The sequence below is a fragment of the Silene latifolia genome, chromosome 8 (genome assembly GCF_048544455.1).
Source record: "Silene latifolia isolate original U9 population chromosome 8, ASM4854445v1, whole genome shotgun sequence".
NCBI classification, from domain to species: Eukaryota; Viridiplantae; Streptophyta; class Magnoliopsida; order Caryophyllales; family Caryophyllaceae; genus Silene; species Silene latifolia.
The window spans coordinates 6,039,938-6,057,002 of NC_133533.1; the positions used below are offsets into that span (position 1 = coordinate 6,039,938).

Sequence of the window (17,065 nt, forward strand, 5' to 3'; positions counted from 1 at the left end):
ATGAGCGATGCATCATTTGAAGACATTCCTGAAGAAATTCATATTGCAATCTTGTCAAAGCTGCCACCGAAATCATTGTCAAAATGCAAGTGTGTATCGAAACACTGGAATGATACATTAACCATACGAGCATTCTTACTCAATCAATGTATTTCATATGATAAACATCCAAATCTTTTCTTTGTGGCATTGCCAGAGTCGGTAACTAGAGAATTTAGCTCGATTCTCTCATTCGAGCTGACAAAGGCAACAACAATGAGCGTAGTTATCGAGTGGGATAATTGCCGGAGAAAGACGAGTATTGAGGAGGTAATAAAAGGGTATCAAGAAGATTTCATTCGTCGTCTCATGGCCAGGCATGATTACATGTCAAATATATGCAATGACCTCATTTGTATTTTTGATCTGTCTTCAAAGAATGTCGGTCTTTTAAACGTTAAAACCCAGGATTATATCCGTCTACCTGCAATAACTATGGATTGTGCGGATCAATTCATCATATTTTGGTATGCATTAGGGTTTGATCCTGTAAATAAGGTATTCAAGGTTCTGTGTATTTTTTCTCAAAGCAAATGGTGTGGTACCAAGGCCTCGATATTGACTCTTGGATCGAAATATTGGAAACCAATCGAGTATGAATATTTACCTGGTTCAGTGACCCAGAACGCGCCTTATTGGAGTAGCAACAATAGCATTTGTCTTGATGGAATGATCTATTGGGTCAATGAGACTATAAATGAATACTATTCTATTAAGTTAACCGTGGTTGCTTTTGATCTGAATCGCGAGACATTCAGAGATTACGAGCTGGTTGTCGAAATTGCTGGGACATTCAGTTACTATTTGACATCCTTAAAAGGGTGTCCAACTCTGTTCATTTGGAAGAAGAAAAGTGACGAGATACAACAGTTGACATTGTTTAACCATAAAAATCCAAATGTGACTTGGAGTAGGAGGAATTTTATTGCAAATGATTTTCCTAAAATCTTCAATTACGGCCGGCCTTCGACTTGTGTTGCAGGAGGTAGCATCCTATTACATAAGGTAAGGCCTTCAGGAGATTCGCCCCAGCCTTTGTCTTGTTATATATGGTATGATCTTGAGAAGCTCGCCGCAGAGGAATGAACAGCAAGCGTCAGGTTAACTTGCTGACGACTTTCGAGATTTTACATTAAAAACATAGTTTCATCAGTAATGATTTTTCTCAGATTAAAATGCTGTAATAAATTGAGAATGGCCTAAATTTAGTTGAGTTTTCTCTAGTATGTTCAAGGTAAAGATTATTTTGTTCTTGGGTTGCAAATTTTGATGAAATTAAATGGTTGCGCTTCGTTTTAATATGAAGTAGTAGTCATTCAATGCAATATATATTATGGGTTGTCCGGAAATAAACTGTAAAGGCAAGGCTAATTCAAGATATTGATCGCTAACCGGTGTCTCGTACTAGACATGGTGGTGAGTTGAATGTCATGGTTATATGCATTAGCAGATACTCCCTCTGTCCCGGTCATTTGTTGTCCTTTTTCATTTTGAGATGTTTCAGTCATTTGTTGTCCTTTCTATTTTAAGAATGAATTTGATGAGTAATTTGATCATTCACACTCAATTTATTCGACTAGTCATTTGGTAATTGTCACCTCCTCTTTCTTTGGTCTTTGGGCCTAAACCAAAAGACAAGAAATGACCGGGACGGAGGGAGTATTTATCTTTGTTATATTGATATCAATTATGTAAGTTATATACACTAGCGGAGGCAAGTGGGGGCTAGGAAGAGCGGTCATCCTTGCTGAACAATGATAAAATCGACTTTCAATAGAAATTTTCGATTATTTTAATTCTCTTTTTTTTTTGGTAAAATGTGAGTGTATAAATATAAATCAATAATTCAAATCATAGTACAAATTGGGAAAGCTAGGCATTCAAAGGCTAAGAAAATTTAAGCTTCCTAACCAATCAAGTTCATGTGTGTTCATCCTACTCTTGTCCCTCTCCCTGATTCTCTTTTTCATGTCATCAATAATCATATTTGCCAGCTTGATAGGTCTCATTAGAACGAGCTCATGTCTGCAATTGTTCCTTTGATGCCAAACATGATACATACAGCTCGTCAGCAGGGCATTCTTTACCCCTCTCTGAACGCTCAATCCAGGATTCTGGACACACCATTGCAGTACATCAGTCTCAGGAAGAATTAAACCAGTGCCATTCTTCACAGCTTGTAGGACTCTTCTGCTGTATGCACACTCAAAGAAGAGATGCTGCTGCGTCTCATCAGCGCACCCACATATAGTACACTGTCCATCAACATCCATCCCAATTCTCAATAGCTTATTATTTGTTTGCAATGAATTATGAGCAGTGAGCCAAAAAAGGAACCTGTGTTTAGGTAAGCTCCATTTATTCCATACAGCATTACACCACTCCACTTTGGGGACAGAACCTCTGAGCCACTCATAGCATCCATTTGGGGTGTACCCAGACGGTTGCACCTGCCAATTTCCCTGCACGAAACCAGTAGCTAATCTCTTCTTCACTCTGCATATCCTCCTCCACACCCAGCTGGAGTTACTCGTTGATTATTTTAATTCTCTGAATGAAACATAAGCCCTATCTTTTTCAGCTGGATTAAAGGCATTTTAGAGAATCGGATCAGTAGCATTGCATTCCTACAGATTCATTAAAAACTTCGGTATTGCTGATAGAATTAGATCGAAAATTTTAATTTGACAGCATCGTGATTTTATATTTCTATTTATGTTAGGACTTAGAAATATATGATTTTGTGATATGTAGCATGACTCATGGCCGTACCTTAGAAAAACCGAGGATTATAGTGGATTTATTGGTTTCCTAAAAAGTAGTGGGATAATTAAGGAAAAATGTTAGAATTATAGTAGGATTAGAGCATCTACAATGGTAAGCTAGTAGGTACTAAGTTACCTTTGCCACATCATTTTTTTGAACTACAATCATTTCAAGTTACAACTTGCTCCAATGGTGAAGTCAATTTTCTATTAGCTTGATGTTACCCATCTAACACACTCTCATATTTTTTTATTCAATTTAAATTTCTAAATATAAAATCAAAACACTATAAATGAGACCACTATTTTCCTATTGGTTATGTTGTTTTTGTGGGTCCATTTAAGCAAGTAGCTTCATGTAGCTACTGGCTCAAAATATTTTAAGCAAAGCTAATCTATTTGGACTAGTCCAATGATTAAGCTACTAGCTTGTAATTTCTTAAAATTGCAAGAAGTTTTTTTCTTAGGAAAGGGAATCAACCATCAGGACTAGTCAAATAGCATAAAACCCAACTAAATAATTTAATAAACTTGTACTCTGTATATGAATATTTTATTTCGGTAACATAATCTATTAATAACTTGCATATTTAAATATGTCATTATTCAGCCTAAAATATCGGGTATATTAGAACACATGTATATTCTAGTATTTTCCATACAATATTTTATAAATTGTTTATAAATATTCTCTAGATTAACCTATTTCCATAACACAAGCCTACAATCAAGAAGATAATATCGATAGACAATTAACAAAATATTGTATAGAAAATAATAGAATATACATGTGCTCTTAGAGGTGGCAATCGGGTCAGTCGGGTCGGGTTTGGGTCGGGTCACGTCGAGTCGGGTCATATCGGGTTCGGATCATATCGGGTCAGCATACCCTTTCGGGTCGGGTTCGGGTCGGGTTCGGATCGAATGCTGTATCGGGTCGGGTCGGGTTTGGGTCGGGTAATTATCGGGTCCGGTAACTTAATCGCATTACTATAACTTTTTACCATTAAATTTATTTTTTAACCTATTATTTGGTTTAATTAATTCATTACTAAGTCAAACATATCAATCTAAACACAAAATCACTTTCATTTTGATCAAAACTAGTTTGAATGCCCGTGCGTTGCAACGGGGTAATAAACTTATTTATAATGCAAAAAAACGTTATAAGGGTTTAATGTTTACATTCTATGTCTAATGATTGGTTTACATATTATTAAAATATCTCTTTCAAAAAAAATAAAAGATTGATATATACGTGGGTTAACTCTTATTTATAATCATATAATCACCCTACCTTATACTAATCTTTCGATGTGGGACAATTCTATTATTTATATGTAATATATTCACCAAACTTGGATTATTTTTCTGATGTGGGAGAATTCTACTATTTATACGTAATATATATTCATCAAACCTGCATTATTTTTCAATATGGGACAAATAACATACTTAATTACACTATCTTTTTTCCACTTAGTTCGACATCCAACCCGAATACCGAATACGGACAATTGCTACTCATTATATCTAATAGTTATATTTAAATTTAATAATATGATCAAGTACTCTCCATTAATAATTGTACGTTGTTTTTCTTCAAAAAAAAAATTTCATATACGGAAATTTTCCGTGGTACACCTTAATTTTGTCAGATTTTCCATGTTACCCCTACTTTTCAGAATCTGCCTACGGTACCCTTGAGGTTCCATTTTTTTGCCCATGGTACCCCTTAATGTAAAGATTATTAAATGGACGTTAAGTTTGATGGCGTGGCAATAAAATAACAATTAAAAAAAATCCCCCTTTATTGATTTATTGGTACGAATATCTCTCTGTTTTAAATGAAAATTTAATTAACTATATCATTATAATATTAGAAATTTCTCATGGTAACTTTGAACTTTTATAGATTACACATGGTACCCCTAATTTTAAGTTTCTACAAATGGTACCCTTGTGTTCACCTTTTTCTTTCTCAGAATACCATTTGACAACTTCCGTCATAAGCCCATTACTCTTATGACTTGGGGACGCCTTTTTCTTTTGTTATCTATTACACAAACACTTCATTATCTAATTCCTAAATCCATATTTTATTTAATAAACTAACATTTAATACCTAAATAACAAAACACAAATAGCATGGCATGCTCAATTACTCATCTAGTTACTCATATGAGTAATAGCGTTATGAAAATAAAGTAAACACAAGAGTATTATATGTAGAAACTTAAAATTAGGGGTATTATGTATAATCTACCCAAATTCGAGGGTATCATGAAAAATTTCCGTTATAATACTGACCATTTTATCGCTCTTTCTCCCACCTAAAAAAAATGTTACAACTTTAAAAATTTAACATTTAATTCAAGATTATGTTTAAAGTCTCTTATATAATAAGTATACTTTGAGAGATTAATATATTTGGGGTGATACCTAAGTTCCAAGGATAAATCTTATTTATAATCATGGGATCACCTCGGCTTATGATAATCTTCTGATGTGGGACAATTCAACTATTTATACGTAGTATATATTTATCACACCTACATTCTTTTTCAATGTGAGACGAATAACATATTTAAAAGTACACCATATTTTTTGAACCTAATTCGACATACAATCCGATTTAATAATAAGTAAATACTATATTATCTATTAATATTCATACATTTGTTTTCTATTTTTTTTATCATAATAAAAATGTGCAAATGATATGAACCTATACTCTAATGATAGAATTTTTTTAACACAATTCTAATTATATTATTTAAACGTAGTATATTTACCACACCTACATTATTTTTTAAATGTGGGACATATAAAATCAATAGGTAGAAAATATAATGATATAAACTTTTAAGACCACTCCAAGACAGTACTTAAGATACTCAAATGATTTTGGGTTGATGCCTAAGTTCCAAGGATGCCTCTTATTTATAATCATGGAATCACCCACCTTATGTTATATTTTGATGTGGGAAAATTCTATTTTTTATATGTATTATATTTGTCACACTTATATTATTTTTCAATGTGGACATATAACATACTATGAAATACACCATCTTTAATATGCGCAAATTATATGAAATCTATACCTACTCTAATGATAGCATTTCTTACCATGAATCTAATAATATTATTTTCATAATTTTTTTACCGACATTATTTCTTTAGTTTTGTACTCTGTCAGGAGACTACCATTACTAAAACCTTTAGTTTTGTATTTTTTGATTTTCTTGCTCATGTTCTTAACTCTTTCCCGGGTAGTTCCCAATGATTTCCACTTTATTTTTATATCATATCGTAGATAATGATTGAAAATCTTAAGAGCTCTTTAAAACAATATTTATGAGACTCAAATTTTTTTGGGTGGATCATAAGTTCCAAATATGCCTCCTATTTATAATCATAGGATCACATCACCTTGTACTAATCTTTCGATGTGGGACAATTCTACTATTTATATGTAGCATATTCACCGCACCTACGTTATTTTCCAATGTGGGACAAAACATACTAAAAAGTACACAATTTTACATATTACGAAGTACACCATCTTTAATATGTGCAAAGAATATGAAATCTATACTCTAATGATAGCATTTTTACCACAAAGCTAATTATATTATTTTCATAATTTTTTTAACGATATTTTTTTGCCAAATGAAATGTAAAAGGTTGATATAAAAATTGGAAATATCACTTGAATATAATTTAGGAAATATACATATTATAATAATTAAAAGATTCTCCACTTTATTTTTTACATTAAAAATTATACTTTCCTAAATTGATTTTTGATGATGTGGACGCTCTCAGATCGCTCGAAAAAACTCTCTTTTATATATAGATATAGATTAAGCTTAATAATTATCGGGTCATCAATTTAATCGGGTCAGTATCGGGTCGGGTCAATATCGGGTCGGGTCGGGTTCGGGTTCGGGTCACTGATAATCGGGTCGAGTCGGGTCGGGTCGGGGCACAATATTTTCGGGTTCGGGTCGGGTCGGGTTTGCTCGGGTTCGGGTCGGGTCAGACTTGCCAGCTCTATGTGCTCTAATAGGGTAAACTTTGGGCTTTTCTCCTTTTAGGCCAGTTTTATATATATATAGAGTATAGACGGTTCTTTTTTATGCCTTCATAATTTCATATATACACAATTGCTTTGAGGGTTAACAAAAACTCGGAGTTCTGCCGTTCCATTCGCCTTGCGAGGTTGAGTATATTGTTTATTTCTTTCAAGTTCTTGATCGAAACAATAGTCGTAGTCGATTAATTAATTGCGATTTGCATGCTTTAATCTTCCGAAAAGAAGGAAGTGCAATATGAGCAATGCAATAATTTTACACTTTCCTGAAGAAATTCAGATTGAAATCTTGTCAAGGTTACCACCAAAGTCATTGGCAAGATTCAATTGTGTTTCGAAACATTGGAATGATACTTTAACCATCCAAGCATTCTTTGTTAGCCACTCTCGTTCATACGATAAACACTCAAAGCTTGCTTTTGTCGGACAACGCCATAATATTTCGGGATATAATTTCATTGTCTCATTCGAGCTCAACGATGATAATTATATAAACCCAAACACGGTAAATCACCATTTTGTGGCTGCTGAGCGAACGATTGTGCCAATTAGTGAGAAGATAATAAGAGGGGAGAAGATATATTTCGGAGAATTTTTATCGAGTACTATTAATCCTTCCATGTCGAATATATGCAATGACCTAATTTGTCTCTTTGATCCATCTTCAACGCGTATCGTTCTCTTAAACTTAAAAACCCGGGATTTTATCCTTCTTCCTGCAATAACGAAGCCAATGTATGATTTCAGATTATGGTGTGCATTAGGGTTCGATCCTGTAAATAAGTTATTTAAAGTTCTGAGTATTATTTACAGAGTCGATTCGTGCGAAGGATGTGCTACCAAAGCTGCGATATTAACTGTTGGATCGAAATATTGGAAAACAATTGAGTATGAATGTTTACCTAGTTCACTGACTAAGAAAAAGCCTGAATTGAATACCACCAATAATAGCCTTTATCTCGACGGAGTAATATATTGGGCACATGATGTGAGAACTCGTCGTGGTAAATGTGTGTTAACCTTTGTTGAATTTGATTTGAATCGTGAGGCGTTCAGAGATTATGAGATTGTCGTGACAATCGACGAGGATACGACATTTGGATACTATTTGACATCCTTGAAAGGCCGCCCAACTCTTTTCCTATTGAATAGGGAAAGAAATGAAATACAACAGTTGACGTTGTTTAAACATGAAAATCTGAATGCGGCTTGGAACCGGAGGATTCTTGCTTCAGATGATTTTCCCAGCCTTTTATATCTAAGCTTTTACGGGAGATTTCGTGCAGGATCTAGCATCCTGCTAGATCCTGTGATATCGATGTCAATCAATGGTGATTTTGTGAAACCTCGAGAACAGGATTTGTATTTCTTCTATAATCTCGAGAATTTAGTAGTCGAGTAAATTATACTCCGTACACCTTGTTAATTTACGCGACAATAAATAAAAACATCAGTATATTAGAATATTAGATTAGATTAGATGTTATTTTTAAGGATTTTCTCACCTGTACCTTTCTTTTAGTGCAAAAAACTTTTGATTGTCTATAATTCTTGGTTACGAGTTCTGAAAACCGTTCCCCCATCGATAAAAGCAATCATCCTGCTTTTGTGAATCCATTTTTGAAATAATGGTCAAAAATAAAATATTTGTCGTTTCGGGTCGGTTTTGAAAATATTTGTCAAAATGGTGTCCACGTAGGCTCGGGATTTCTGGACCTAAAACACGCCACTACCAATAGCGTGTTTATAATGAGTACGGAAAGAAACTTCATTAAAAAATGGACTAAAACAAACACGCCATTGGGAATGGCGGGTTTCGGAGGGGAAACACGCCACCCCTAATGGCGTGTCTTATGTATTTTTTTTTTTTTTTTTTATTAAGTTCAGTCAGTTGAGGAAAAAAATTATTGTAAAACACGCCACTACTAATGGCGTGTTTCCTTCACAAAACACACCATTAGTAGTGGCGTGTTCCTGCTCTAGAAATCCCGAGCCTACGTGGACACCATTTTGACAAATATTTTCAAAACCGACCCAAAACGACAAATATTTTATTTTTGACCATTATTTCAAAAATGGACTCTGCTTTTGTGAACTATCTAATATCAGCGGTTGATTCCTGAAGTATGTAACTCTTATGGTCTGTTTGGTGCTGTTCTTTTAACGGATGACTTTCAATACATAAATTAGTACGGTTATTTTAGAGTTAAGTCGATCATTCGGGTCGTTTTGAGTAAATTTCGTCTTTTTTGGATCCATATTAGGTCTCTAATTTAATCAGATGATATTTCTGTTGGCGTCTGGATTAATTTCACTTAGTTTTTTCGGGTTTAATTGGGATTTAGGCCGGGACATTGGATCAGTTTCGTCGGGTTTAATTTAACAGTGATTTATACAACGATCTAGTTGCACAAAATCTCAAGAGATTGTATATTTGTATACTAATGAAACTAGGAAAGGAATAATTAAAGAGAAAAACACAATAACTATAAAAAAAGATACGGAATATGACAGAATTTCATGTGATTTTTATCATTAAATTCTGTTCCTTTCATATATAATTAAGTTTTTTTTTTTTTTTTTTTTTTTTGTTAGAAACTACCTTATATTTTAGGGGGTATTACTTTAATTTTTTTTTATTTTTTGTTTTCGACTACCTTTGGTTTCTTTATTTTTGGCCAATAAATACCTATGCTAAGTCTATGTAAGATAGGTTAATGTCGTTAAATCGACCAAATTTCGCCATATTTTCAGCATAGGTGGTTTTTTACCAAAAAAAAAAAAAAATAGTCTAAAACAAGAAAAATAGAAAAATAATATAAAGTAGTTTTTAGCAATACCCCTAAATATAAGATAGTATAAAAAACCCTAGATAATTAATTCTGACTTCGGAGTAATATTGTTCCTTTCCGTTTCTTTGGCGGTCTTGAGCGAAATAACAACCGTCTTAATTAAGTTATCTTGAGAATTTTAACGTTCAATTATACTTACTAGCATAGTTGCTAGTTCCATGGAGATGAATGTTAACCAAAACATTAAAGGCGGAGTTATAAGATGGAAGTGCAATACGAGTGATGCATCGAGCGCAGACATTATTCCTGAAGACATTGAGATTGATATATTGTCAAGGCTGTCATCCAAGTCATTGTCGAGATGCCAGTGTGTTTCGAAACACTGGAATGATACATTAACCATAAAAGCATTCTTGCTTAAAAACTCTCTTCCATATGATAATAAACATCCGCAACTTGTGTTCGCGGTACGCTCGGGTATTTGGGAAAAAGGCTCGATTTTGTCATACAAGCTCGATGATGCTGACAAAACGACGACTTTGCCGGTATCAAGGATTAGAGGGCGGAATGTAAATTTCACTGATTTTATTCCTATGAGTAATTATTCTTACATATCGAATATATGCAACGACCTAATTTGTCTCTTTGATCCATTTTCAACGTGTGTTGATCTTTTAAACATAAAAACCCAGGATTTTATCCGTCTTCCTGCTATAACTATCAAGTCTGTGGATCCTTTCAGATTTTGGTATGCATTAGGGTTTGATCCTGTAGAGCAAGTATTCAAAGTTCTGATTAGTATTTACCCATGCAGTAAAAAAAAGTGTACTCCTGCCAAAGCCGCGATACTGACGGTTGGATCGAAATATTGGAACCCAATAGACTGTAAATCTTTACATTGGCGGAGTATCAACAATAGCATTTGTCTTAATGGAGTGATTTATTGGGTCCACAAAAACAAAATCGATAATTTTATTGAGCTAACCGTTGTTGCATTTGATTTGAATCACGAGGCGTTCATCACAGATAATGAGCTTGTCGTGACACCCATGAGAACGACGTACACACGACACTATTTGACGTCTTTGAAAGAGTGCCCAACTCTGTTCATTTGGAAGATGAAAAGTGATGATCACACTGAAGAAGTAGAACAATGGACATTATTTAACCATAAAACTCCGAATGCAGCTTGGAAGATGAGGAATTTTACTAATATGATGGTACCTTCCGACGCTCATGGGGATACTGTTGCAGGAGGTAGCACCTTGCTACAATATTCGCATCCGATTGATTATTCCGACTATTCTGTGTACTTTTTTTATGATCTAGAGAAGTTATTTGTCATAGAGTAACTAACATATTATAGTTTACTAATATGATGGATTGATGGTAGCCTTTTGTTAATGTTAATATTAGGGGATACTATATATATGACGACGTATTGTTACAACGAGAACACAATATTATCAATAATAACGTCATATTGACAATTATGATTTATCTTGTTCGATTTGGATGTTGAGTGATTTAGTAGTTCATTCTCATGTATGTTTGCCGGGGTTCCTCTTCAAATGGAGTCAAGGATTTATTGTAATTCGGTACCGAGATAGTGACCTAGAATGAGTGAACCAAACATGCCCTACGTAAAAATTATAGTAAAATTTATAAAAGGGGCTAAGTTAGAAGTTCATTAAATATGATCCACGATTTAATGTGTCGACGATCTTTAGCGACACCCTTTAAAATTCCAATTATTGTCTTTCTTATTATTTTTTTGTTCCTAATACTCCTCTGTCACGGTCATTTGTTGTCATTTTCTATTTTGGGGTCTCTCAGTCATTTGTTGTCCTTTCTATTTTAAGAATGAACTTAATGAGTAATTTGTTTGTTCCACGTGTCATTTAGTTATTGGTCATCTCTTCTTTCCTTGGTCTTTGTGCCAAAACCAAAGGCTGACCGGGACGGAGGTAGTATGAAATAGAGCTAGCTGATCACGGGCTATATGATTAGACCCGACAAAATTAACCCGACCTGGCACCCTAACTCAAGATCCGATCATGACCCGAATCCGAATTGACCTGATTCAATATAACCCTACCCCCAAATGTTTATTGTTCCACGTTGATTCCATAAATAAGTTTATAGTAGTTGATGCGAAAATGACACGACCTGAAATGGATAACAAGCAAATCTCAAGAGATTGTACGCTAATGAAAATAGGAAAGAAATACTTAAAAGAGATAAACACAATATTAAAAAAGATACAGAGTATGATAGAATTTCATGTGATTTTTTTCATTAAATAAATATTGTTCCTTTCATATACTCGTATAATATAAGTTCTGAGTAATATTGTTCACTTCCACTTCTTTCGCGGTTGTCATTGAATGAAAAACCGTCTTAATTTAATAGATCTTGCGAGTTTTAATATTCATATTCAATCTAATTTACTTGAATATTTGATAGTTTCATTGAGATGAATATCAAGCAAAAGGTTAAAGGCAGAGTTATAAGGCGGAACTGCGCTACAAGCAATGCATCAAAGGCAGACATTCCAGAAGATATTCAGGTTGAAATCCTGTCAAGGCTGTCATTCAAGTCATTGTCAAGAGGCAAGTGTGTTTCGAAACACTGGAATGATACATTAACCATACAAGCATTCTTGCTTAAACACTCTCGTTCGTATGATAAACATCCAAAACTTGCTTTTGTGGTAAAATCGAGTATTTGGAGAAAACGATCGATTATCTCATTTGAGCTCAATGATGACAACACCCCCAAAACGGAGACTGTGACGGTAGCAAAGCCAAAAACAACTGCCCCTCTGATCAGAGGGCAGGATGTATATTTCACTGATTTACCTAAGAGTGATTTGGTCGACCGAGACTTTGGTTATAGTGATTCTTTTTACATGTCCAATATATGCAACGGACTAATTTGTCTCTTTCGTCCATATTCAACGTTTCTCGGTCTTTTAAACATAAAAACCCCGGATTTTATCCAGGTTCCTCCAATAATAATAACTATGAAGTCTATGAGTGTTTTTAGATGTTCGTATGCATTAGGGTTTGATCCTGTACAACAAGTATTCAAAGTTCTAAATATTAGTTACGGAAGAAGAAGTGACGAGTGTACAACTACTACTACCAAGGCCGCAATATTGACTGTTGGATCGAAATATTGGAACCTGATAGACAATGAAAGTTTACCGAGTTCAGTAACCGATAACTCATCTTCGTGGACTACCACTAATAGCCTTTGTCTTGATGGAGTGATTTATTTGCTCCGTAAAAAATTATTCAGTAATGTTATTGTTGCTTTTGATTTTAATAGCAAGGCGTTCAGAGATTACGAGCTTGTCATGACACCCATTACACATGAGACTTTCAGCCAATCCTATTTGACATGTTTGAAACAGTGCCCAACCCTGTTTATTTGGAATATGCAAAGTGATCGGACTGAAGACGTCGAACAATGGACACTATTTAACCATAAAAATCCGAATGCAACTTGGAAAAGGAGGAATTTTACTAATAAGTTTTCCATTTATTGCACTCATGTGGCAACTATTGCAGGAGGTAGCACCCTACTACAATTTTCGGAATTGATTGATTCCGAGTATTCTTTGTATTATTTTTATGATCTTGAAAAGTTCGCCATAGAGTAACATCTTGTACTAGTTTTCATGGGATATTTGTTCCAAGCGTAGCATCTTTATGTGAGACAGTCATCTGTCAATGCAATATTGTGCTTTGGTTCCGAGTTGCGGTAATATAAAATAAAACAGCTTACTAAACTGATTGTACTTCGTTTTTATGTGAGACAGTTATCTATCAATGCAATATTTCTCAATTCAATTTTCATTATGGATTAATGGATTATTATTCAGGCACAATCGATTGTGTCGTTAACACAAGGGAAAGGAGTGTACATTTGTCTTATTTTCTTATGCATTGTCCTTTTTACATGTCCAATATATGCAACGACCTCATTTGTCTCTTTGATCCATCTTCAACGTGTGTATGTCTTTTAAACATAAAGACTCGGGATTTTATCCGTCTTCCTGGTATAACTAGGAAGTCTGAGGAACCTCTCAGATTTTGGTATGCATTAGGGTTTGATCCGGTACAGCGAGTATTCAAAGTACTTTTTAGTATTGCTTATGGAAGCACAAGCAAAGAATGTCATAAAAAGGCCGCGATATTGACTATTGGATCGAATTATTGGAACCCAATAGACTATGAAAGTTGCCTTGGTGGAGTAGCACCAATTTCAGACGATGTTCTTTATACTCATCGTATGATCTTGAGAATTTCGCCATAAACCCGTACCAAGTATGTAAGCAAACACGGCAGTGTGAATCGAATATTAGTTGCACAGATGAGAATTAAGTATGCTATATTTGGCTGCCTTCAATGGTTCAATATAGAGACCCGTCAAACAGTTCAATCGGATCGGGCCAGTTTGGGTAAAGTCAATTTTAGGGTTGCTGGCTTTGGGTCGGGTTATTTCGGGTTTTGGTCAGCTATTATCGAGTTATTTATGGATAACAATTATCCGTTTGCACTTTACGACAATAAACATTCGGGTCGGATTGTAACGTGTCGGGTCAATTCGAATTTTGGTCAGATTCGGGTCTTGAGTTCGGGTGTCGGTTCGGGTCAGTTTTGCCAGGTCTAGTTCTATCTTATATGTATATATAAAACTGGGTTGAAAACGTGTGGATCCGACATTTGTCATCCTTTAATTGGTTAAGTTGAATGGAATATTTTAGTCAAAATTCTTGATGGAAATAACATTATGATACGGCATACGGAGTACATGCATAGAATTCATATATGTGCTGATTTTCGTAGATGATTAAGAGTTCAAATAACATTGACCAAAATAGAATTAAATAATTAAGTGTTTGCATTAATAAGGTCAAGCCATTTGACAAAAAAGTGACTCATATAGGGATTAGGGAGTGTATTTGTATTCAGTTCTTTGCATTGATTCATTTACACTTTATTGTCATGGATGCATTGAACAAATTATACTTCGTATATAAATACTTGATGTATACAAGTCGAAGTGGTATTTTATATAAAAACAATATTGGTTTCTCACAACTCTTTTTCATCTCTGTTATATACTCTGTATTACCCTGTGAAAACGAATACAAAACCAAAAATATATGTGTCCATATAGATTGTGTAGATTAAAACTACAAAGATAAAAGCAAGCTCCTTATTTTAAAATTATTTCAAGCTGCAAATCGGTATTTTCTTCTCGGGAGAATCGTGGTATATTGTTCTAGGAAACAATAAAATTGTATCTGGTTTTTAATTGATTGGAAATGCACGCAAAATCATTCATTTTGCAATTCAATTAAGGTCAACCAACACTATTATCATTCATGAATGGATGCCTTTGCTTAGTTCAAAAACTTCATATTCTTTTTTATCGCCCACAACAATCAATTTGTGTTCCGCAAATCCGACTTCCTTTGTTGATCGAAAAAAATTGAAAGTGAATTAATTATTCTTGGTTTTTCTAATTAGTTTGAAATAAAAGAACGGTGTAGAAGTGATTATTATGAAATGTGTGTTTAGATTGTTCAATATAAGATTGATCTATATGGAGTATTGTGTTAGAATCAAACTTTCTTATTGCGAGTGAATTATATTTCCGTCCTCATGAGTTTGGTGCAATAGCGAAAAAAGTTTTATTTTTACTATTTCTTAATTAAGGTGGTATTAAGACTCCGACACTCAGTATTATTACCCGTGGTGACGCAACATATGAGTAGTATGCATCTCAATTCAATTCGTGGATATTGACTAACTAGCATACGAAAATATTTGATAAAAATCCTAAAATGTAAATAATTACGTTTATTGCGAAAAATGCTTCAAATTGAGTATAATTTTCATTATATTTATTAAAATATTTTGATTTGTAGAGATTATTAAAGTGAGTGTCTCAAAATATTTTATGTTTACGTAAAAAGACATTTTGAGAAAGTTATAAAACTTAGATCATTAAATCCTAAGAAAAATATATTTGGAAGAGTCATTGTATTTCTTAAAAACATAACTTAAAAAAATCTACTAAGAGATAAGTTTTTATGTGGAAATGAAAAAAATTATATTGCGAGAAATTGAATACATATGAGATTTTGATAGGTTTAAGTAATGTGATAACGAGTATGTGTACGAGTATGTATGTACATAGTGATCGCGAATGCATTTGAATAATCAAAACAAAAGTAATTATTATTAAATAATATACTATTATAAAAGACATGAAAAAGTAGAAAAAAAGTTACATTTTTATTTAATATTTTCAATTAAAATACGTATACGTCAAGTATAAATAATGATTATGACTAGCTAAATATTACTTTTAGTTAAATATTTTATGTGTTATATTTTAAATACTTTGAAGTTAAACCTCGAAAAATATTATTTGAGAAAAAGTTAACCTATTTTATTTACAAGTAAACTCTTAAACATCATTTATATATAGTTATTTAAAAATACAAAAGGTGCAATTTTTATAGATATGTTTCACAAGTAACAGATGCAAAACACAATCAAAACATTTGAATAAGTTGAGTTTGAACTCTATTTGTTTGATACATAAATATCACACGTTATATATAAAAAAAAATTAAAAATTATATAAAATTATATTCACATCATTTTGAACAAATATTAATTGATTTGGAACATAACGTATTCTGAAATGATATAATTTGAGAACTTAATGTTGATTGTTGCATTATTCGAATAAACTTTATTTTAATTAATATGGTATTTGATCAGTCACAAAATAATTTATAAAACGTTGATCAACATAATTAATTATCGTTTATTAGTTTTAATTAAAATTGCATGTATTTTATTTTAAAATATTGAAAATAAACCTAAAAAAAATTAATTTATTTTTATTTATAAGTAAAAATATTAAAGGTCATATATAAATTATGTAATTTTTCTTCAATTATAATAATTAAATTTTAAAACAGGGTTCGCGCGGGATACTACCTAGTATATTAGAAAACATCGGTGCAGTCCGTTCAGAAAGCTGAAAACGCTTTAGGTAACGGCGGCCCGGGATACGGCTGATATTTGCGTATGTGAAGCACTGAAGCATAGAAGTTTAATGCAATCGGTAAGAAACAAATCTCAAGAGATTCTACCCTAATGAAATTAGGAAAGAAAATAATACTCCCTGTTATTCACTATATTCTTCCACTTTCCTTTTTGCTCAAGGAATAAGAAATCGATTTTGGACCACACAAAACACACTACCCCACATGTAATTTAATTTGGACCACACAAATTAATCCAAAAAAGAAAATATGGAATAAACCCGAATAAGGA

General features: G+C 33.3%; 5 protein-coding genes across 5 annotated transcripts; 4 read left to right on the forward strand and 1 right to left on the reverse strand.

The window, feature by feature from the left end:
• Positions 1-1,125, forward strand: LOC141594508 (putative F-box protein At1g47800). The gene has a single exon (XM_074414523.1). The coding sequence runs from the start codon at positions 1-3 to the stop codon at positions 1,123-1,125; it is 1,125 nt and encodes a 374-aa protein (XP_074270624.1).
• Positions 1,126-1,919: 794 nt separating this feature from the next.
• LOC141594510 (uncharacterized) lies at positions 1,920-2,973 on the reverse strand. The gene is made up of 2 exons (XM_074414524.1): positions 2,941-2,973; positions 1,920-2,501 (listed from the first exon to the last, which is right to left on the reverse strand). The coding sequence occupies exons 1-2, from the start codon at positions 2,971-2,973 to the stop codon at positions 1,920-1,922; spliced, it is 615 nt and encodes a 204-aa protein (XP_074270625.1).
• Positions 2,974-7,141: 4,168 nt separating this feature from the next.
• LOC141594512 (putative F-box protein At3g52320) lies at positions 7,142-8,305 on the forward strand. Its single transcript, XM_074414526.1, has one exon. It carries the CDS (start codon positions 7,142-7,144, stop codon positions 8,303-8,305), a length of 1,164 nt encoding a protein of 387 aa, XP_074270627.1.
• Positions 8,306-9,913: 1,608 nt separating this feature from the next.
• On the forward strand, positions 9,914-11,047 carry LOC141594513 (putative F-box protein At1g30930). The gene has a single exon (XM_074414527.1). It carries the CDS (start codon positions 9,914-9,916, stop codon positions 11,045-11,047), a length of 1,134 nt encoding a protein of 377 aa, XP_074270628.1.
• A 1,124-nt stretch (positions 11,048-12,171) lies between these two features.
• LOC141594514 (putative F-box protein At1g47730) lies at positions 12,172-13,362 on the forward strand. The gene has a single exon (XM_074414528.1). It carries the CDS (start codon positions 12,172-12,174, stop codon positions 13,360-13,362), a length of 1,191 nt encoding a protein of 396 aa, XP_074270629.1.
• The last annotated feature ends 3,703 nt before the right edge of the window (positions 13,363-17,065 follow it).